At 45.2% G+C, this 24228-nt stretch overlaps 1 protein-coding gene across 1 annotated transcript in view; it reads right to left on the reverse strand.

Annotated features, from left to right (window-relative positions):
- Nucleotides 1-1429: 1429 nt before the first annotated feature.
- The window catches only part of OVCH1 (ovochymase 1), a 38897-nt gene continuing 16098 nt past the window's right edge, over nucleotides 1430-24228 (reverse strand). Inside the window, exons 15-27 of the mRNA XM_018576431.1 lie at nucleotides 22532-22597; nucleotides 20832-21009; nucleotides 20101-20173; nucleotides 18214-18409; nucleotides 17855-18000; nucleotides 14891-15047; nucleotides 14707-14787; nucleotides 12074-12298; nucleotides 10988-11152; nucleotides 7916-8144; nucleotides 7092-7255; nucleotides 3283-3416; nucleotides 1430-1588 (exon numbers count right to left, since the gene is read on the reverse strand). Coding sequence (XP_018431933.1) covers nucleotides 1430-1588; nucleotides 3283-3416; nucleotides 7092-7255; nucleotides 7916-8144; nucleotides 10988-11152; nucleotides 12074-12298; nucleotides 14707-14787; nucleotides 14891-15047; nucleotides 17855-18000; nucleotides 18214-18409; nucleotides 20101-20173; nucleotides 20832-21009; nucleotides 22532-22597 — 1973 coding nt within the window. The remainder of the gene's footprint in view (nucleotides 1589-3282; nucleotides 3417-7091; nucleotides 7256-7915; nucleotides 8145-10987; nucleotides 11153-12073; nucleotides 12299-14706; nucleotides 14788-14890; nucleotides 15048-17854; nucleotides 18001-18213; nucleotides 18410-20100; nucleotides 20174-20831; nucleotides 21010-22531; nucleotides 22598-24228) is intronic.

Raw genomic sequence — 24228 nt, forward strand, 5'->3', positions numbered from 1 at the left:
AATAAAGCAGTTTTGCTTTATTGCAACGGCCAGCGCTCACATCTCTCTCCTTCATCTATGGAATATCCCTCGGCGTCCTCATGTGTAATGCAGGTCAATGGACCTGCATAAGATGTGATGACGTCAGTGGTCCTTAGACCACTGGAGCCCAGGGGAGAAGAGACTGTGGGGATGGGACTAGCAGCCTGGCAGGACTGAGGATCACGTAAGTAAAGCTGCTTTATTTGACCCCTCTAGACAAAACCAGCACCTACCCCTTGCAGTGGGGGGGTGTTCGGGCGGTGGTTTGCCAACTGCAAGGGTACGTTTTTGGTTTTCCTGGAGTTTTTTAAGGGCTGGTTCATACTACACCGATTTCTTTTTTTGTTAAAGCTATATGTAAGTCCTATTTGCTGCAGCACATTGCGACATGTTGCAGTGTGTTGTAATGCACTGTGATAAAAAATGGCGCCTGCACATGTTGCAGTTCCAAGCAGAGTGACAGCGAAAGGATCTCATCATTTTGCTGCTTTTCCTTTCACTGTCTAGTCACAGGCTAGGGAACAGACAAGACCTGTAAGCAAGGCCAGATTATTGGGAAGGCTCAATAGGGAATGGTCTAGTGCAGGGGTAGCCAAACTCCGGCCCTCCAGCTGTGGTGAAACTACAAATCCCATGATGCATCTCTCTCTGGGAGTCATGTCTGTGGCTGTGAGAATCTTGCAATGCCTCATGGGATTTGTAGTTCCACCACAGCTGGAGGGCCGGAGTTTGGCTACCCCTGGTCTAGTGTGTCGCGGCTAGGGACAGCGCCTAGACGCCAAGCCTAATTACACACACAGCTGTTAATTTGTATATAGATATAGCCTCACAGTGCCGAATACATTAAATTGATTGTAAGCTCACACGAGCAGGGCCCTTCTAACCCTCTTGTAACTGTACTGTCCGTCTCCCTAAATTTTGTAAAGCAATGTACCAAATGTTGGAGCTCTATAAATCCTGTATAATACTGCCACCCTCTCCCTCCTCCTGGCCTCTGTACAATGTGAATGAAAGCCCTTCAGGCAGGTGCTGCTTAGTCCCATCCCCTCTTTCCATTCAACTGAACTCTGTGCATAGTAATTCATGGAAGGGAGGACATCACAGGCTAACCAGCCTATTGTTAAACCTAAGGCCCCGTTCACACCTAGCTATGCGTGAATGTCTGCATGCGTTTTTGTAGCTGTCGTCATGCATCAGCCCATCCAATCAATGGGCTGGCCGCACAAACATCAATCACAGAAAAGTAGCTCAAGCAGCATTTGCAGCTGTGAGCATTCCACCTTTCTTTCCTGCGTGTTGTACGTTTTGCGTTCACAGAAGCCAAGGGTTGAACGGGGACTCAGAGGTCTGAACCATTCTGGTGCCATGCAGATGGAGTCACACCAAACAATGATGGAATAACATTTTATTATACTCCGGTCTGCTGTTCTATCCAGTCTCTGTATTTTGCCAATGAGGTGTAGACAGCTGGAGTGTCGGGGTCACAAATATTGCTCCCCCAGCTGACTATTCCCACCAACTCATACTTGTTCTTCACTTTACATATCAGCGGACCTCCTGAGTCCCCCTGAAAAAAAAGAAAAAAAAAGTCAAGCTGAACACATTAATTTCATACGTAGTGTTATACATAACACAGCAGTTCTTAACAGTCCTCAAGAATCACTCTGAGTGCAAGTCTTCATAGCCGGGATAGAGGGATAAAGTATGTATAGGTAGATTTTTTTTTGGAGTAGAGAAGGTTTAAAACCCCTCTCAATCTCTCAATGTATTGCTGTGTCTCTCTTGGGGAGATTTCCCTTTACTTCCATCTTAAAAGACACAAGAGGAAGCGAGAGGAAATCTCTACAAAGTGATGCAAACTCCCATCGTAGGGCCAATTCACAGCATTGGGGCTGCCGTTGTTTCCAGCGCAGCCCCAACAGAAGACAAGGCAATTTGCATCGTCATGGACGGGCTCGGTTCACACCACTGCGTAGCAATGGGAACGTGGTGGTGTGCGCTGAAAAAGAGTATGGCATGCTGTACTTTTTTCAGTGCAGCTGGATGTGACACAAAACAACCACCTTGCACCCCGCTGTGCCTGTAGAACTCAATGAAATATCACTTGTGCCAATTCACACCAGCGGCTAATGTGGAATGGCCCTTAGACAGTTCACACTAATTCTGGTGTTCCCATTGGGAGATTTCCCCTAACCTCTTGGTCTGGTTACAACTCTAAAAGGTTTTTGATTCCTTATTCCTATTAGATTCAAGGACTAATGGAGTGGGGTAAATCTCTGCACTGGGGACTCAGACAGCAATAAAAAGTGACAGGGTTACTAACCATTGCCTGCTTTCAAATAACTTTGCTTGTTAGCACATCAATATTAGAGAATTGCTACCCATTCAGTCTGATATCAGACCACAATTTTCGATCTTACAAAATGCCACTTGCTTTGGCTGTCAGGGAAATCCTCGTTTCTTGCAATGAACTTGAACAAGTATATAGATCGGAAGGTTTAGAGCCGGGGTAGCAAACCTCCGGCCCTCCAGCTGTGGTGAAACTACAAATCCCATGATGCATCTCTCTTCGGGAGTCATGTCTGTGGCTGTGAGAATCTTGCAATGCCTTAATGGGATTTGTAGTTCCACCACAGCTGGAGGGCCGGAGGTTTGCTACCCCTGGTTTAGAGGGTCACAAGCCCAGCTCAACTTTGTTTATACATTCCAGGTACATAAAAAAAAGTGTTTAAAGTCTTACAGTTTGCTTTCACATCCCGAGGAGAAAAGCCTGTTCCCCGCCAGCATGCTACAGAGAAGGACTCTTGTTCTCTGTTTGGAAGAAGTGATCTCTCTGCAGAGGTACGATACCCTACCTCCTGAGTCAGAGCAAGAGCTCTCGGCAGGGAGCAAGTCGGAGCTCTCCCGAAAGACCACTGCTTCCACACAGAGAGCACAGGTCCTTCTCTGCAGCATGCTGGCAGGGAACAGGCTTTTCTACTCAGGCTGTGGCCGCTTTCTACAGAAAATGAACTGCAGGACTTTGCACACCTTTTGTTTTGATGCGGCTGAAATGTATTTGGCTCATTTAAACTGAATGTTCAGCTGCACATGAAAGTAATCTGCATAAAACAAGCCATAACAGCAGCCCATATAATTGTCTCATGACCGCTTCCTTGTAAGTTGGAGCTTTATTTGGACTAAAGCAAATGCTCCTGGCAGTCGTGTCAGCAGGAAGAGATGACGGGCTGTAGCAACATTTAAAGTAGCAGAATTTCGCACCAAACAAGATGAGGCGCCGGCTGCCCCCGCACACAGGTTGCCCTCGGTAATGTCCTGGTCCCAGAATTTCAGGCATTCTTCTTTCGACACCAGAGGTACCCTCGCTTGCTGCAGTATCTTAGGAAACTGTGAACCTAAACAAAAAACAGATACGGAGTATTGTAGACGCTAAATCACAACAAGGCTGGGGCTACGTTCTCATGATAGCAGGGGCACCATAGGGGTGGATAGGTTCCACAGAGTCATTATTGAAAAGGTGAACTCCAGGCATGAAAACTCTTATTTAAATTTATTCCCTAATATCCACCAAGCATAAAACTTAACTTTGTGTGCAGCATACAATACCTTTGCAAACCCAATTATTAAAAGTAGCAGTGATATCATAACTGTGCTGTACAAAGACTGTACAGAGAGCAGAACCATGGGAGGGACCCAGCAGGCTCCCCCCACTAAGGGCTGCCTGCAGAAAACTAAAGAAGGGGCGAAGACAAGACCAGTCACCCTGTACAAGGAGAGAGAACAGCAGTGAGCGGTCTTTATTACAGAAAGCCCCAAGTTTCACACTGGATTACTGCAAAGATCTGGATGAAATACACAAAGCTCCCCAAGATTCAAGTAAGAATACACATGACTCTTCTATTTAGACAGTATTTGCTTTTCCAGGAGCTTTAGCTTTAATGTTAATAGGACAGGGAAAGACCTGCACACATGTGGTTGCTGATGGAAGTTGTAGTCTGAGTACGGTACAACAAGGACATTGGCTATATGTGGTTTTCTGCAACAAAATTCCCATCTCAGAGTCTGTCTATATGATGGGCAAATATCACTGCCTCCATGTACATATAGAACTACAAACTGTGCACAAGCATAAGATCTCTTGAGGTAGGGCTTAGCAAAGGTTCGTGTTGTTAATGATAGCTTCTGCTTGATGGTACAAAAAAGCCTCTCTTTGATGGTTAACAAGGTCTTCCTAGCTGCCTTGTGCAGCAGCTTTTTGTGGGCACCTCTAGGGTGAGTCACTTAGCCAGCCCCTCACCCAATCAGGAAGGCTCAGGTAGGTGAGAAGGGCTGAAGTTTCTATTGATCTGCTTACCAGCCAAACTGTCAATTTCCTAACCATAGCCATATTGTAATATATATTCACACAGTACCACCTGATAAACAATCGATTATTGTGTTTCATGAATTAGGCTTTGTATAGATACCAAACTTGACATACCTGTGAAGTGTGCCTGCCTCAGGAGGGGTAATGTGGGTGTTTAGCCCTCTGGACCTTCTAAACCCACCATATGTAGTATGCCTGTGCTCAGGATTAAATGACAGAGATATAGATATATTAGTTATTATTGTATTACCCCCCGGGTCCAAAGTATTTGCCCATTATCAGGCTAAGCCATCCTGTGTGTTAACTAGGCCTGTCAAGTGATAATTAAATTGGAGTTCTGGCTTAATTAATGTTTTACTATGAGGCCTGCCATAAAACAATCACAGAGGCCTGATTGGTAGATATCTGGTGCTCTGTAATTTGATGGACTTTTGGGGTCCCCTGAAGACAGATATATTTAAACTGTTAATATTGTTTTATCCCGTCTAGCAGTGTGAATTCCACCACATCGAGGGGACAATGGAATTACCTAATCATTATTGGGGTGCCCAGACCTCTTTACCGTCAGGGTATATTTAAAATACATTTAATTATTTTATTTTGATATATAAATTGTATAAAAATCTTTGGGTTTATTTTTATTATTAGCCTATAGTTCCTCTTTAAGCCGATCACTTTCATTTGTGTATCTGAAACAGTGTAAAAAAAAAATAAAAATAAAGATTGCCTTTCCTTCAGTTCTCAGCCTCCTGTATCTAAACATGTAACAAAAACGCAGCTCGCCAGTCCTTCGATGTGGTGGCTGCATTCTTTTTTTTTGCCATTCCCTTTATTGTTACCTGGTGATCCTGCCAGTAAAAAACTTCCTGTCTTAAGGTGACAACACTCATTTGCTGTGCTGTATCCCTGGATGTGCAGCATTGTCAGCCTAGGAAATTACTACAGAACACCTCCCTCTTTTCCCATCTCCATAGTAGAGGGTAGAGGATCTGTAGTCCTCAGAGACAGCTGGAAACAATGTAGCTGATGGGAATGTAGTACAGACAGTTAGCACAAGACTATATCAGCTCTCATGATTTCTGGCAGGATGAACAGGTATTTTACGCACTTATTAAAGAGATATAAGAAAACCAAACACTTTCGATGGTATATTCAATGGACCAGAAGAGAGCAAATGGGAGAAGTTCATCGTCAGGGTTTACCTTTCACAGCTCCCCACCCTGCCGTCAGACAGCTGGTATATGAAAGTTTTTCGCTTTTCTCAGGTAAGCAGATAATACCCACTGCTGCACCTACAAGGAAAGTTGAAGGTTTTCAGTCTTTAAAATTCGCCCAGTAATACAAAAATTAGGAACCATCACACAAACAGAGACACCACCCCTATATACAATATATGCCAACAAAAGAGAAAGGGGCTTTTAGGTGACCTCTGGGAAATACCGGGGAATTGATCCAGAAATAAGATCAGTTGATTCATAAATATAGTAAAAATTCATTTCTAATACAAAATCAATTCATAATATGAACAATGGTTTGATCTCATTCGCTTGTTATAGCTATGGTTGGCTATTCTACAGTGTCTACTCTGAGCCTGATGAAGGGGACCCTGTGTGGCCCCGAAAGCGCTTGATTTTCTGAGTGACATTTCCATTAAATAGATTTACACTGACTTGAGAGTCTCGGTGTGCTGGTGACATCTGTATTTGAAGTTATAACAAAAAGGGAACACACACGTCTAGCAGCCAGCATTTCATGTCAGAGCCACAAAAGGTGAAACATTACACGTGCTCTCCACCATGTTAGGAGGGAATCGGACCCCTTCGTTTAGGGTTGTCCCTAGTATAAATCGCCACCTGAAACCTGGGGGGAGCACCGGGGTTGGGTGCTGGTGGTCACGTTCTGGGGGAAAGGGGGTTGTTTGGGTGCACTCTAATGGTGCTCGGGCCGGTGTCATGGTGGTGCACTGCCCAGGTCTAGCTAGCGTCCCGCCCAGCTCACGGACGTCACTGGCGGGGCGCCGGCTAGAGCATACAAGGTTGCTAATAGCTGGGAGGGGAGATGTGTATGGCCTTTACACTTCACCCCACCCAGCTGTTAGCAACTTGGGACGCTCTGGCCGGAAACGGGGCGGCAGGTTCTGCGTGACCCAAAGAGATGCCACCTGAGGCAACAGCCTCAGGCTTGCCCTTTATAGGGCCAGCCCTGCCTTTGCTTCACCAGACAAACTATTCTGCTCAGCACACTAGTGGGGTCACCATGGGTGCACTTAGTAATGTCCAAATAAGGGTATCAAAGTTATAATGACCTGGGGCCTACTGATTTATTCATTCAGTGGTTGGAGTTGCGTCATCCATGGCTAGCCAATGGTAGCAGACAGAAGACCGCAGAGAGAAGATGATGGCAGAGTGATTGACAGCTGTCACCAGAACAGGAAGGGAACTCTCAATTGTTTTGGTGACATTTATTTCACTTCCTGTTGTGTCTACAAGACAGGATGTGAACTTACTCCTATTATTACTTCCTACAGAGCTCCCCACCATTAGATAAAGTGCTCAGTGTACCCCAACATGTTTCGCCACTTACGGGGCTTCATGGGGGGGATATTAACTAAAAAGTGCCCCTTTCCTGTGCATAAAGTAAAGTGCCACTGTCTCCAAATATGCCTCAGTGAAAATACACACTCATTTATCAAAAGAAATCTTACCCAGAGCAAGAGGAGTCTCAAGCTCCAGCAGGCGGAGGTCATACTCGGGAGGAATAAATTCTGTGTCGTAAAGATCATGTGTGAAAGTGCGTTTCACAAAGGCTTCTGTTCGTTCTGGCTGTGAAAGGTCGGTCACTCCCACAAACACTTGGTCTGACCCAACACTGTGAATACAAGATGGATGAATTACCTTCAGAATTTCCAATCCACAAGTGCTATTCAAAAATCGAAATCCCAACAGTTTAGCGTAGATGGAGGAATCAGTAGCACTTTTTCCATCTGACCATAGAAAACCTGCAGATAATCTATAGGTGTATGGCCAGCTTTAACCTGGCCGTGCACTGCTTGGATTTTCAAAAGTGCTTTCCATCGACTTTCTATTAGTTGATGGGGTCAAATCAATAAATCAATATTGACCAGAGTGACTAAAAAACTTGAAGGAACAGGATGGAAAATGTTTCTCGAAGGAACAAAATTCTGCTGATGGCATTATCGGGTGGTAAAGAAAGATCGTTGATACGAAAGTTCGTTTGGAAATCTAGTGCATGGCCAGCTGAAGGGCTTGAAACATGTAACCATCTCACTACTGTTTTATGTGTGAAGCGCAATAAAGATGGCCTTTCATTGGTTAAAAAAAAAAAATGCCTATTGGAGCAGTATTTGGTTATTTTATTTTAGAAGCCTTTTGTAAATTTGAACCATCAAAAATAATACCGAAATTCCACTTCAGATATCTGAATCCGTGAAATACGGTCCGAATAGAATGTCATCCAAAATTTGCATTCAACTCTACTCATGAGTTAGACCTTATATGAAATATTTACATGAATCTGCAGTGCGCGGCGGTCACTAGCCACCTCTCACTGATGATTATTGCTCCGCAGTAGTGTTTCCCGTTTTTGTTCTGGATACTGGCTATCCATGGCCATGACATCCAGGTGGCAGCGTGCCCTCCGACCATCCGCCCTGTCCCTCTTTCATGAGTAACAGTTTCAGGTATTGTGATAGGGGCTCCTCTCGGCATAGGATCGATCAGTGACCTCCCACAGTTTCCTTTAAAAACATAAAAAATATATAAGCTATCTACCTTTAAAAAGGAGCAATACACCTAAATTAGATTAAGAACAAAATATATAATTTATTAAATAAATAATTTAGAACATTCAAGGTATTCAACAGTGTTGGAGACTGTAGTAATCAGAGTGAGGAATGTTTGCACCTCCTTGACCAACCGCTAGGAGGTTTATTGCCAGTGGTGCATGTTGACGGAGGGTATAAATGTTTAGGACTGACCTTGGGAAGCCAGTATTCCCCTGGGCCTCATACCTGGGGGTGGGATGCTGTGGATTGTCTGATACTCTGAGGAAGGTGACTATGTGCTTGGACAGAGGCATGGGTTTGAGGCCTAGAGTGTGAGGATGGAGATGCCATGGAGGAATGTCAGCCAGAATAAGAAGCCCGAGAAGCTGGATAGAAGCTTGGTCCTTGATTCTAGTATGGCGACTTCTCCCCATTGACTGACCCCAGCAGTTTTTGCATGTATCTATTGCTAGCAAGCAGTAATTATATGCAAAACGATTAAAAATAAAAAAAGTTTTCAAAAAAGGGCTCCCGCCCAAACATCTGAAAATTCTCGGGCGGCTGAAAAGGACTTTGGGACGGGCGCAGTCGCAGTTCAGATCTTCGGCCGGAAGACGAGGAGAGACCCAAGGTAAGTCTATGGAGCAGCGTGCACCCACACAGACTCCGTGGGACAGGAAATGCCAGCTAGCACAGAGGAGTCAGCACTGGATCGGAGACTGGCTCCAGCTCTGGAGGGACTGCTAAAAACTACAGGAAAGCAGAAGATGTTCGGATCAAGAGGCATCATTTAGTCCTTATATTAGCAGTGGGGGGGGCTTTATCCTTTAAGTTCACTAAGTACAGCCAGGAGCTCTTGTTGTAGAATGCTGGGCCAGCTTAAAGATTTTTTTTATCTGTGCTGGCTGTAAGTACTTTTGTCCTCGTTTGGAAGTATGCAAGTCCATGGGTGTCCTGTGCCATAACCCTCTCTCCCAAAAGGTGTTAAATAAATTTACTGCAAGCAAAAGATCAGCAGCATGTACCAGCAGAAGCTGTTCTCTGTAATCTCCATCCTCACCCTCACTGACTGAGGCTTCAGTCTGAACACATGGCTTCTCTTCCTAGGCAGCGAGCCTAGAAGTGTTAGACAACCCACAGCACCCTCCCACAGACAGGAGGCCTGGGGGAGAAAGAGAGCCCCACATGGTCAGCCCCGAATATTTATGTCCTCTCCCTGCATGCACCACTGGCCATGAACCTACTATTGATTGGCTAGGGTGACATAAAGTATATATTCATAACATAATCATTATTGGTTGCTCTGCGGCCAGGTTACACCCATCAAGATCAGACTGACCACAGCCAAAATGTAAATAGTCACTCCTGCTTAAGGGCAGGCTCACACCACTTGCAGTGTGTTCCAGTGTGGTTAGCTGCTGGAAAAAGATGGTAACCGCATACATTTATAACCAGCCTTTGTAGCTGGGTGCACATGGGAAGGCTTACAACAATACAAAACACAAAAGGTCCCCAGCAAACCTGCCAGCTAGCCTGCAACAAAACATATTACCCTGTCTAACAGTATGCGTTAAAAGCAGAGGTTTTAGTTGCACAAACCTTTGGCCAAAAATATGTAGAAGCCACACCGCCACCGTCAAGGCTCCTCTGCAAAGTGTGGTCCTAACTCTATTTATACGAGTCTCCAAGTGGGAGCATATTGATGCAGTCGATAAATTAAATGCAGGTGTACCAGGAGGTAGCCTACTCCTCGTCACAAGGTGCAGGGATACACTGGAGGCCCAGCAACCAAAAATGCACTCTGGGACCCCCAGTGCGCCCCCACATCCAAATTAGCTGCTGGAACGCACTGGATCACATCCTGGATGGCTCCCTGCGTTCTGGGGTGGAAGGGGGCATGGAGTTGCATTCCAGTCCATGGCACCGCTGCTAAACCCCCCGCCCGCAACAGAAAACGGGCACATCAATGCCTGCGTTCCGGTCCACTGCAATCGCAAAAAATAGTGCTGCACTTTTTGCAATCACACTGGACCGGAACGCAGGCATTGATGTGCCATGCGTTCTGGTGCGGGCGATCGCACTGCGGGTGGGGGGTGTTGCTGCGGTGCCATTGACTGGAATGCACCGCCATGCCTCAGAACACAGTGAGCCAGCCAGGATGCAATCCAGTGTGTTCCGGCAGCTAACCACGCTGGAACGCACTTTAAGTGGTCTGAACCAACCCCTAAGGCAGGGTGGGTACATACTACAAAATCAAAACAAACCAAAAGCCGTAAGAATTTCTATTAAATATTCATAAGGAAGTGCACAAAGATCTAAGCATTTGATGGTACTATCATCGACCCAACAAATTTGCTATAATATTTTGTTCAACTGTCATGCCAATGTGTCAGTCTAGCATTAGATTTCAGGACGCACAAAAATGATGTAATATTTATTCATCCCATGAGGAAATACTGGATATTCCACATCTATTACACTGTGATTCAATCGAATACAATCGAGCATACACTAGAAAACACTTTATCTGCCTTGCTCTTTGATAGTTTCCTATAAAATATATAATAGTTTACATGTTCAGGATGACAAAAGTCCTAATCTGGATTAAGGTTTTCCCAAATATAGAATGCATTATGATTATTATTAGTTTTTGAGAAAAAAAAATTTCCTGCTTCTTCGATTTTTCGGCTCACTATGGTAGAAAATGATTGTCGATTTACGGCCATTAACAATTAGAAAATCAATGAATGTTCTGAAAATGAACCCTCTGATGGAAGTCTACTGGAGTATGGCCAGCTTTAAAGACCAAAACTCACCATTTTCTCTGTCAGTTTCCTGGGCTCGCAGTGTTTCTGCGGGGACATCGCTATAATGGAGGTGGAACCTGCGGCCCGTAACAGACTCATCAGTGTGGAAGTGGAGTGTTAAGTGGCTGCCACTGGACTGTAAAGTCAAATTGGACACATTTCCACATAGGGAACCTGGAACATAACAGAAGCCATTTTACTCAAAGAGGATTTGTGGTGGCCATCTACACCTCACTTAAAGCTTAACTCCAAAAGATACAAGTTAAAACAGCATTGTATTTATTCATTCATCATTTAATGTATTTTTTAAATGCAAGCAGTATAAATACATGACTCTGACCTGGTATCAGCCATTGCGCAGCAGAAATGGGGTATGAGGAAGAAGAAGCAGTACAAGAAGCAAATATTTTGTGCTGCAGCTCTAATGGCATGCTGATAGGAGGAGAGCAGAGTGTACTGGGGATGCAAAAGGCCCATACCTGGCATCTTACAGATGGCAAGTGTGTACAGTGTGCACAGAAAAATACAAAACTGCTGGGGGAAAGAGATTATTTTTGGCAGAAGAGACTCAAAGCAATTTTTTTAGTTTATTACTCTTTTGGCCTCATTCACGCGAGAAACAGCAGGCACGTACAGCTCCGTGCTGCGTGCACAGCCGTATCGGGCAGCTCCCAAGAAGAACAGGTGCTGTGTGTGGTTAGTACGCAGCCCCTATCCTTCTCTATGGGACTACGTGGCCGTACGCAGCCCTACGCTCACCCCAAGTGCAGGTCTGTACGGGTGCGGGGGTCCCAACTCGGACGCAGACAGGATACATCGTGTCAGCGTACGAGTACGGACACCCGCACGGACATGCAGGGCGGGTGAGCATAGGGCGGCAAACGGCCGCGTAGTCCCATAGACAAGGACAGGGGCTGCGCACTAAATCACACACAGCACCTGTCCTTCCCGGGAGTTGCCCGATACAGCTGTGCAAGCAGCACGGATCTGTATGTGATGGCCGTTTCTCGTGTGAATGAGGCCTTAATTTAATCACCATGCTGTCTTGACAACTGAAGATACATGTCCCTTGACCATCACCTATAAAACACCTACCCAACAAATGTGTCCGATTACTGGCTCCATCATAAATATTCAGAGCGTCCCAGGTACAGTTTGGGGACTCCTTTAGGTATAAATCGATGATGAAAATCTGGATCCGATGGTCAGAGGAAGAGTCAAGAGTCCACCAGCAGTCCAGGCCATTCATGTAGGTGATTGGATAGCCGGAAGATTTGAGATCACCAGACCAAGCCGGGAGGACCTGTAGACTTGGACAACCTAGAGACACAAGAAGATGCATCTGAGACAAGAATGTAAAGTATAGCTTTGTGCCACTTCGTAGGCTTGCAGGAAAACTACAGCGCTGGGGATGAAGGATGGGGGCTGTCAAAAAGTTTTTCATTCTATGTATTTGACATGTATTAAATGTTAAAATCTAAAAAAGTGTCGGTGTGTTCCCTAGCTTACCAGTTTGTCTCTCATCTATCTGCAAAGACTGAAACAAGAAAAACAGAGGCGTAAAACCATGTGCTCATTAAAGTGTATCTAAACCTAACAACAAAAATATTCAAAAACAAATATTTTCAGGCGCATAATAATTGGTTTGAGAATGTGCGGCAGCCATGTTGGCCACCGGCATGTTCTGTGAATGCGTACCACCCTCTTGGAGGTGGCGAGCATAACGTTACATGACGCCATGCATGCGTGGCGTCAGGTGACGTCACACGCCGATATTGGCCCCACCATCTTGGTGTATACCTAGATATACACCAAGATGGTGGTGCCCAACACGTGCGGTGTTATACGACGTCGTGTGCCCTGCCTCCAGAACACACCAATGGCTGAATCCAAAATAGCATAAAAATTTGTTTTGTTTGATTAAACGAATGAAAACGTTAACAGCCTCATCACTCAGTGAATGGGAAGCTCTCAGTACAGAGGCTTCCCATTCATATTTACTATCAATAGTTTCTGGATGGGGAGGAGCCTCTGTACTGAGTCCTTCTCCCCATTGAGGAAATCTTGAATGAACAGGCTGTGATCATTGATATTTACCGATCTCCCGCTCTGCCTCGCACAGAGCCGCTGTCATCCTGAAACTGATAGGATGACAGGGGCTCCGATCTCCTACCTGCTCGGCCATCCTGACAGCTGCGGGCGCGGCTTCTCTCCCCCTCACCGCTCGGCCATCCCGACAGCAGGCAGCGCTCCCTCCTGCGCCCCCTCCCCGGGGGGGGCGGAGTTGGACGAGGGAGTGCTGTCATGTCGGATGGCCAGCGGTGAGGAGGAGAGAAGCCAACCGGAGGACGAGCTGTGTCGGCCGCCTGGCGCCTTTGGGTGCTCACACACCCCTAAGGCCGGCCCTGTCCTGCGCTCTCTGGCTCTGTTGCCCTCCTTTCAGTTACACTGTTCCCATAGCCTCTGCCTGGGGAAGGGGATCCTGCGTGACCCCGAAACGTTTGTTGCATTAGTGCGATATGCTGCACTTCGTCAATAAATACACGTTTCTGCATTGCAACTGGAGTGCTGGTGTCCCTGTTTCTACCTATGTTCTGACGTCCTGGCACACTTCCTGAAAGTCCTCATTCACACAAGAAATGGCCGGCACTTACAGCTCCGTGCACGGTCGCTCCCGGGAAGGACAGTTGCCGAGTGCAGGGCCGGTGCAAGGATTTTTGCTTACACAGGCGCGTGCGTTTTTCAATAATGAATCCAGATCAAACATATATACATTCAAAAGAGACAGCGCCTTGTCCTCGTGAAATACAGGTTTATTAATCAATGAACATTCAAGCTGACATAAAATACTACTCATATGGTATTCACTGAATGAATGGTACTAGTTAGACCCCACACAAAGCTGCCTTGCTAGGTGACGCGTTTCGGGGAATATACCCCCTTCCTAGAGCTCTATATACATTGCCCAGCAAAATATTTATTTAACTGTTTGGACAAGCACTTAGGCTGGGTTCACACCTGGGCGCTCTTAATATGCGCGTTTGACGCGCGTTTTGGGCCACGCGTTTATACCGCGATTTGCGGTCCACGAAATGCACAATTGACGTGCGTTACGAAATCTATCAGGCTGGGTCCAATGGATACGCGCTGAAATCCGCCCCAAAGAAACACCAGTACTATTTCGGGCGTTTTTCAGCAGCGCTGGGACCATGCCCATAGCATTTTATAGGATTTCACTTGCTGAGCGTTTTTCAGCGATTCGATCAGCGCTGAAAAACGCCCAGGTGTGAACCCAGCCTTACAGTCCTCATGTTTCCAATCGGCTCCAACTCTTTTAGCTTGGCTTTCCTGAACTTCCTTATCTAGTACAAGATCACAAAGGAACCGAGCAGTCTCTAGCAGCTGCCCATCTACTAGCTTGGAGAAGGGAGGAGGGATGAGCAGGGAACAGTGGAGAGGAGAGTGGCTTTTATTGCTGTGCCTGTGTGTTTATGGAATCACACACCGCTTACTACACCTACAAGGGTGGCTCCATAGGATCCTGCAAAGGAAAGGAGCCACCCTAAAAAAGGATATCAGGGGCATTGCTCAGGGGACCAGCTGATTCTGCAGGAAACTAAAGCTTTTAAACATCAAGAGCAGCATCCAAGTGATTTCATCAGCATTTTAAATAGCTTAAAACCCTTTTGACTTTCATATCACTTTAATTGGTCACCTACCACCATTACCAGCAGAGGGCGCTATCCCTAGCCTTAAATTCCTCAGTCCCTCCGGCAGGGTCAGTTGGCCACTTATTTGGTTGCGTCTTCCTGTAACAGATACAAGAAGAGAGAAGATTACAATTATATCAAGCCGCAGGGACGCAGACATTCCCTCTGAGGTCATACTGCTTTTGAACAGGTTATCATTTACCTTGCTGAGTGTCTTTTATCCAACTCAAGAAGGAGCGGATTCTGGTGTACACTCCCGGCTTCTTCGCCCTAGCACAGCCAACACCCCAACTGACAATGCCATCAACTACGTAGGAGTTGTCCGTATTGAGACAGACCAGCGGACCTCCGGAGTCTCCCTGGAATGAAAGTGTTCGAGATTATTCAATTAGCCAATCACAAGTCACCATTCACTGACCCAACTGAAATCTGGATACAAGGGGTTACTGCATTTTGTAGGACGTTGTTGAATTTTGCTTTTTGTTTTTAAATAAGCCCAGGTATATGTAAAGTAGATGTAAACCCAGTTTCTAAAATAACGTTACAATAAAATAATACAACCTTACAAATCTACGTTCTCCACTGATGTATTACTTGTCGCTGAAGTTTTCATGCAGCCTTGCTTGTCCCACGCCACCATTTTGGATACCGGAGTATTGAAAACTGGCCCTTTTGCAGCCCGCCTGCTTAATGATGTATTGCTAGATCCTGCACATGCACCGCTGGAGATCTAGCTGGCCATCATTTTAGTTAAACCTTACCACGGTATCAGACACTTCAGCGGATGGTCGCGTTATGACCCTATGGCAACAAGTACGCAAGCTATCGCGAAAACAAGTAAATCTTGTGAGAGCTCAGAGATGAGGTAGAAATTGGTGATTAGCAAATATTGTCTATGTACACAAGAGTTGTGTATTCTTAATTGAACCTTGGTGAGCTTTGTCTTTTTCTTCCAGATCTAAACAAGACCAGACACCCTGCACAAAGATAAAGAGTAGAACTGACCAGTCTTGAATACAGGAAGCTCTGTGCAGGAGCTTCCTGTAAAGAAGACCGGTCACTGCTGTTCTCTCTTCTTGTGCAGGGTATCTGGTCTTGTCTCCACCCCCTCCTGTACTTTTCTACAGGAGGTCTGTAGTGGGTGGAGCCTGATGTGCCCCTCCCACATCTCTTCTATCAGCACTCTGTGCACAGCACAGTGATGATGTCTCTGCTGCTTTTCCAAGGTAAAAGTATATACTTTGTGGTTGGTGAGGAATATATTGAGAAGAAAGTTTGTGGAGCCAGAGTTCAGCTTTAATGCCTGCAGCTTTCTGGGATATATGATGTAAATATCCGAGGGTACGAGTGGCCCAGGGTATGCCATTCTCGCCTAGGCTAGGGAGTATGTAGGATGGTGGACAGTGGAAGAGCTAAAAAAAAAAAAAGGGATTTTGGAAAAATACATAGAAAAAGCGATTTTCTGATATGGAGTGGGGAGGAATGGAATGAGCTAAAGTTACAAAATAAAAGTTTTAATGTCATTTTAAAAGTAGTTTGCAACCTTTTCAAATCTGCAGCTTTCATTAAAAAAACCTGGTGATCCTGCCATTAAGGTGCTAAGGCACTTCCTGTTATAAAGGTGACAACTGTCTCCCAATTGCTCTTGTGCATTGTAACCCTGTCTCACGCTCTCATAATGAATGGGTTGTAAGCAGCCATGATGGCGCTTATTGCCAATGCAGGGTCCACTGTTGTCACCATCAACAACATGACATGGCACAGTGGCCACTGGAGCGAATACATGTAGACAAGAAGTGGCTGTAACAAGGTTGCACTGAGATAAAAAAAAAAAAGGGAATGAAATTTAAAAAAAACAGTATTTTATATTGAAAAATAAACAAATAAATAAACATGTCAATTATTTACATTACACAGTGTTTAGAATACTAAATGTGTTCTGGTTAGGGCTTAGATCAACTTGAAATAATTTCTACAAAGATTTGCTACATTTATTGGGCAGTTGGGCACACCACAGGTACAAGAATATGGCTATTCATTCCTATGGATATCTTTTTGGTGTGCATATAGCTGTTTGATGCCAATGGCTTGTCTTTATATATTTATTCAAGTTAATTAGATACATGCCAAGTAATTTGTCAGTGTAACTCTTCTAATTGTCATTGCCTCTCACAGAGATCACAGTACTCCCCAGTGACAATGCCTTCATCTACTTTCCTCTCCAGAAGGACAGCAGCATCTTTGTTCATCCAGAGTCACCATCTTTTTCCTGGACTGAGATGTCAGCTCAGAGATGACACAATCATGTAAATCCCAGTGCCTGTGTTCATAAATGTCTGACAGAGCATCCCCTGCTGAAGCCTATCACCTTGTGACTCGTTACAATGTTGCAGTCTGATCACTGGAGAGGTGACTGGGTTTTGAGGTTGGCTTTTAAAAGGAGAACTATGAGGTGAGTGCTTTTCACTCACCTCATATTTCTAGCCGACCTGTGACAATGAGACTGTCACAGGTCGGCTCAGTAGATCGGGAAGTGAGCAAACAGATACCGGCGTTCGCTCATCTCTCGATCCAGTCACGGCTCTCTGTCGTGACAGGGGAGAGACTGGATTCCCCGCTCCTCCAGCACTGATTGGCGGAACAGACGTACATTTGGAGGTGACAGGTTCTCTTCATTGGCCCTGTCACCTCCAATACAGGAGTTCTAGCACAGCACTGTGCTCGTTTTCCTGTGACAGGTGAGAGGGGAAGGCTGCCTCTCTGCTCCCCGCTCTCCTTCCTGAAGTGGACAGCGCGGAGAGATACTAGGCGGCGGGAGGACGGAGCCAGCATGGAAAGAGGTGGGTGCGGGGGGAGGACAGACAGCCTGCAGTCTTATTACAAGTGATCTTGGTGACATCGCCGAGATCACTTGTAAACAAGTGGTTTCCCCGTTCTACATTTAGCCCTGCTTGTGCAAAGCAGGCCTAAATGTAGAAAACGAAATTAGCGCCAGGGAACTGCATGTTCCGGGCGTCGGGAGACCGCTACCGCCCCCTCTGCTCCCTGCCACCCCGAGGCCGAGCCTCGGTGGCCTTGTGAGCAATCCGGCACTGCTTAAAAAGTCACTGAATGGTCCACTTTAATAACTTGGTCCAGGCTCAGTATTGATAGATAATCTTCTCACCTTGCAGGTGTCCTTTCCTCCAGTGTCTGGAAACCCTGCGCAGATCATGTGCTTTGAGATCATCCTGGGATAGTAGGTAGTGTTACAGACCTTGGAATTGAGAATGGGGACCTGGAGCTGCTGCAAGCGTCTGGAAAGCTTTCCAACTAGATATGGAATAAAATATAAAAATTGGAGTTGGAAGTTGGAATTAAAGGTGTTATGATGGACATAAGAGATGTAAGTGGGGGATACAGCCCACCAGTAACCGAAATACTAGATTTGGGTGGACATTCCCTTTAACATCTCTTAGCTATAGCAATAGTATTCTGATAGTTCAACCTGGAAAGTTTTATGACTATTCTTCTTTGGGCAGTCACCTTCTTCTGTGTTGCCCCAACCAGTGACCACACAAAGGGAGGACGGCTCGATGGGCTCATCCTTTCTGGGCAGACAGACTGGACGCACAAAGTCATTGAACGTGAAGGGCTCTTTCACACGAAGCAACCCCACATCATATTCATAGGTGAGGGGGTTAAAGTTTTCATGAGCTGCGATAGTCAGGACATTTCTTCTCTGCAGAAGACAAAGAGAAACAAAGTGATAATGCTTGCAATGCAACTCAGTACAAAACAATTATTTCAGCTATCCTTGATTCCGCCATGACAGCCAGAGCTTTACAGTAGACATGTGCAATTCGTTTTTGGAAAAATTCGTTTTTGGGATGAATTTTCATTATTCGGGGGATTCGGAGAATTTCCGAATAAAAGAAATGACGAATGAAAACGAATACGGATTTCCGAAAACAAAATTTCGGACGAAATTCGTTAACGGTAGTCTGTACAGATTTTCGTTTGTGGACGAATTTTCGTTGCAGCAAAGTGACATTTAAAAAAAAAAAAATGTCTTCAATGTCACTTCACTGCAACGAACGAAAAATTCGTACAGACTACTGCTAATGAAATTTCGTCCAAATCTGAATCCCGAAACGAATTGACTTTCGGACTCAAATCCAGAAAAACAAAATAACGCAAAATCCGAATCAAAACAAAACGAAGCTAAACTCATTTTTTGCCAGTGCACATGTCTACTTTACAGTGAAGTGAACTTCCCAGCCCCACATATGGTATATTTGGATATTTGAAAACTGTTCTATACGTTTAATGAAGGATCCTTTTGGATCCCTGGCAAGTTCACTTGGGAGTGGGGCATCGGCTTCAGGTCCCTCGCAATTGGACTCTGGTCAATGGTGGGAAGGAACCGATTGGCATCTATTTTATTTTGGATGCAAGGAATTATCAGGTAAGATTTCCAACCCCCTGTGTTATAATATAATACGGAATAATAATTAGGAATTATTTAATAATTAGGAATTACTTTTCTTAATTATCGTGTATTACTGAGTAGTGTGCATCAATTTCCTATTTGGCCAATGACCATCACTCTCTGACCATCCTTGGTCATCGGGCTCCCATAAATGGCAGACTGCAGAAGGTCCACAGGACCCCCCTTACCATATTATAACGGAACAGAACAGTTTGCCCAGGAGGCAAATACCTGGAAAACATCTTCTCAATGATCACCACTCCAGTGTATATCCAGTTCCAAATAACGGAATCCACTCAGTTACTAATTAGGGTGTCACTGGCTTCTTTGTGAATGGTCCATAAACATATCTAAGGGACCGCAAGTTCAAGCAACTCTTTCATTGTTTTTTAAAAGATAAAATGCATTTCTTGTTGCAAAGCAAACTCCACTTACCTGTCCCCCTCCTACACCAGAACTCTGCTGGGTTGAAGAGATGCTCTTGTCTAAAGGTCTTCTGCGTTGTATGCTGGCATCCCCTGCTGTGCGTTGTGGTTCCTCCTACCAGCTTGTGTCTTGTAGTGACATAATAGCTGATGGAGGAAACCACAGAAACACAGCGGGGGATGCCAGCATCCGACACTCTCAGATGTGTTAAATGCAGAAGAGCTTTGTGTAAGATTATTTCATAAACCCAGTGGAATTGGCTGGAGCAGACAGCAGGACAGGTAAGTATTGCTTGTTTGCAGTCATAACTTTATTTCATGAGTTCTGAGTTGCTTGCGGCTCACAGGTAAACCTAGACTGTCCTGAAAGGGAAGAGATCTTCCTGATAAAAAGGTAACAGAGAGCAGTACAGGCCCCCAGGATATTAAACTATTACCTATTGTTCCCAAAACCTGCAGAAATTGGAAGGGTGCAGAAAAACAATATGGCCGCCCTGCATGAAAGAAAGAACTGACCTGTTCACTTGATTTGTTTAAGAATCGGTCATGGATGCCAGCAATTATCACATATAGGGAGGTATCAGAGGACCTGTGCCAGTACCAGCAAGAAAATGGGAAAAAAAACAAAACAATTATATTAGTTTATCACTGCATGTAGTTGTATATACTCTGATGTAAGTTGCATCTTGAATAAGTGAAAGTTGTCTCTTGAAACTGTCTCAATGAGGTCATTTTTCATTTAAATAATCTTATCAGCATGTTAATGTTTAACAAGTATCAATCTATATGTAGTTTGTGATTGCACTGGCCGTATAGCTGCATGGGGCTACCATATTTGATGTTCTTCATGCATTAAGTGGTGTACAGTGTTTTACAGTGTGTTGTACACAGGGACGGATTTGCCACAAGGCCAACCAAGGCCTGGCCTCGGGGCAGCAGGGAGTAGAGGGGCACCAGGGGGCAGCAAGGGTGTGGAATTCCTATCTCTCGATGCAAGTGATGTCGCCGAGATGACTTGTTTGCAGCCTGCAGGTCTGCCATTCTCCATTTGTGGAGGGGTTTGGCCGGTAAGGGGGCGCATTGAGGAACCAGGCCTTGGAGCAGCAGAGAATAAATCCAGCCCCAATTGTACAGTTTTAAGCCTTCTAAAAGTTTTGGCTTTAGATATACTTCAAACATTGTTTCATTCTGTCACATGTTCACATTTTTTTTATACAATAGTAGAAGTTGAGTTTAGCGCAGCTTACAGTAAGCAGTGGGCAGCCGTCAGCACCCAGTCCGGTGACAGAATCGCCCCGCTGCACTCAAAACTTCCCTTGATCATTAGCACCACATGCCATGGCCAGCAATTGGGGCAAGCTTCCTCCCCACCGATAATTCGATTTAGGAGCCACTGAGCAGAGAGAGGGGCCACCCCACAGACACCTAGAACTCATAGAAAGCACAAAAATACAGATGCTGAAATTGTCATTTAGTAAAGATGATGTTCATATTACCATAATCTTTTTACCAATTTTTTTTGAGATGTGGTGCCGGCATCTAAGGTGAGGTCATCAAAGGTTCACAAAGATTGGTGCAAAAGTCTCAAATATACGGCCAGACTTGTTTCAGCCAACAGGAAATCCCTGAACAGATTACATAATGGCTCTTTACAGCAGTCGTGAGAAGGACAAAATCTCTGAACCCCAAACATGGACAGCCCTATAGAGCACATGCTACAAAATAGGGAACCACGAAGAGAAAAGTCTACAACATGGGTAACCATGAAGATGATGGGTTACAATATAGGAAACCATGAATAGGATGGGCTTAAAGGATTTGGTACAACACCGGGAACCACGAAAAAGAAGGGTTACAATACAGGGAAACATGAAGAGGACTGGCTACAACATGTGGAAACATGAAGCAGATTGGCTACGACATGTGGAAACATGAAGCAGACTGGCTACAACATAAGGAAGCATGGAGAAGATGGGCTACAATATGGAGAACCGGGAAGAAGACGGCTACAACACAAGGGAACCGGGAAGAAGACGGCTACAACACAAGGGAACCGTGAAGGAGACAGCTACAACACAAGAAAATAATAAAGTCACCGGCACTCCAAATGATCCATGCGGCCCGTTCCTCTCTGTTTGCCTGAGGAAGGGGCCGCATGGTCCCAAAACATTGCTAGAGGTGGACTTTTGGCTACAACAGCCGTGAAGGAGACAGCTACAACACAAAGGAGCCGTAAAAGGAGACAGCTACAACACAAAGGAACCGCCAAGGAGACAGCTACAACACAAAGGAACCACCAAGGAGACAGCTACAACACAAATTAACCACCAAGGAGACAGCTACAACACAAAGGAACCGCCAAGGAGACAGCTACAACACAAAGGAACCGCCAAGGAGACAGCTACAACACAAAGGAACCACCAAGGAGACAGCTACAACACAAAGGAACCATAAAGAGGATGTGCTGCAACAGAGGAAATCATGGAGAAGATGACTATAAGACATAGAACCATGAGTAAGATGGCTATAACGCAGAGAACCATAAAGAGGACAGGCTCCAACATGGAGAACCAAGAAGTGCATGGGCTAAAAAGACAGGAAATCATTAGGAGCAGTTGCGGCTGGTAGTAGAGGGCAATGTTTACTTGGCACACTTAACCACCTGATACCAGATGAGTATCATTAGAATACCACAAATACGAGAGTGTTGATGCTAACTATGTTCTTTAAGAGTACTAAAATAAAGTCTCCCTGAGTGTTTTAGACAAAGTAATAGATGTTTTTACTCATAATCTCAGAGTCTGATTGGTCAATCTTAACATCAGTGTCCTTCCTTCACACCACGAGTCCCATTGGCTACTCATAACAACAGTGTCCTTCCTTCACACCATGCTTCATAACCATGTCCCTGATTCCACCCAGCAGACCCATCTTCCCTATTACTCACTTTTGGTGATGCGCTTCAGATCAGGAACGTGGAGTAAGCTAGGCGAGGCCCGTGGCTTTATTTCTTCTTTAGAAAGTGAACATAAGGGAAAAAAGATTGCAAAAATATATTAAAGTGCAAATAAAACCCAGACTTTTTTTGTTTGTTTTTCATAAAGTAAGGAATAGTTAATACTTTTGTAATTTTTTTTGCCATCTGTACCCCATTTAGGAGATGTTCATTCACTTCCACTCCAATACACACAACAGGAAGTGAGATGAAATCTCCAAAGTGAGCAAAAATCATCTTTTAGACAGTTGTCACTGAAACAAGTGCCTCCATTGAAAGACTTTGCCTCTATTCCTGTGCTGGTGACAACAACTAAAATGCTTTATTTCCTCTCAACTTTCATCTAAGGCCTGGCACACACCTAGGTGATCGAGCAGATGAGCTGTTTTCATGCTTTTTTTGCGCAATTTTGCTGTGAAAACTACATGGTTTTCTTGCAGAGAGATGTCTATGGGACCACAACTGCGCTACAACCGGCCAAAAATAGCCCATAGAAAGCACAAAGATATTGAGAATGTCATTTAGTAAAGATTATGTTCATATTACCATAATCTTTTTAGCAAGTCTTTTCAGATGTGGTGCCGGCATCTAGGGTAAGGTCTTATACGGCCAAACTTGTTTCAGCCAACAGGAAATCCCTAACAGATTACATAATGGCTCTTTACAGCAGTCGTGAAGAGGATACAATCTCTGAACCTCAAACATGGACAGCCCTATAGAGCACATGCTACAAAATAGGGAACCATGAAGAGAACAGTCTACAACATGGATAACCATGAAGATGATAGGTTACAATATAGGAAACCATGAATAGGCTTAAAGGATTTGGTACAACACAGGGAAACCGTGAGCTGTATGGGCTACACCTACAGTTGCCACCTTTTCTTCAAGTGAAATCCGAACACTCTAGCGCTGTGTGCTGCAATTTTTTTGGGGGGAGAATATAGGAGAGAGTGAGGAGAGGGAGACCAGCTATAGAGGACTACAAATCCCAGCAATACATTATGCAGTATAGCAATACAAAATAACATGAAGCTACATACTCTGTATTGTTCTGGGCTGGCGCCCCGATGTCTCCAGGTGGGCTGGTGGCCTGTGCGGGCTCTCAGGTGGGCTGTGCGACTCTCGGGGGAGCTGTGCGACACTAAGGGCTGTCTGGGCTATGGTGTCTAACCAGGGGTCCGCAAGCAGGCAGCACAGTGTCAGGGAGCCAGAGAAGGAGAAGGAGGAGCAATCACAGATGCGGCTGCCAACGTCCCGGCAAGCGTGATCTCGGGCGGCCGCATCTGCCTGAAACTCAGATCTTTCTCTGAGCTGCGGACACCTGTATACAGGCACAGACTGCCCAAGCTCAGAAGAAGATCCAGTTTCAGGCAGATGCGGCTGCCCGAGATCGTGCTTGACGAGGACCTCAGCAGCTGCATCTGTCAGAAAATGTTAAGTGCCGGTGTCGGTACGGAGCATCTTGTGTCAGGGTGCTCGCTGGCTGGACACCCGGACACGAGACTCCAAAACCGGACTGTCCGGGTAAAAGCGGATGGGTGGCAACTCTAGCTACAAACACAGAGAACCATGAAGGGGACTGGCTACAATACGTATCTGCACCATTAAGGAGGAATTTTGTTACTTTCAGGAATATTTTTATTTAA

Source organism: Nanorana parkeri, unplaced genomic scaffold (assembly GCF_000935625.1).
Source record: "Nanorana parkeri isolate BGI_ZX_2015 unplaced genomic scaffold, ASM93562v1 scaffold67, whole genome shotgun sequence".
In the NCBI taxonomy this organism is placed as follows: Eukaryota; Metazoa; Chordata; class Amphibia; order Anura; family Dicroglossidae; genus Nanorana; species Nanorana parkeri.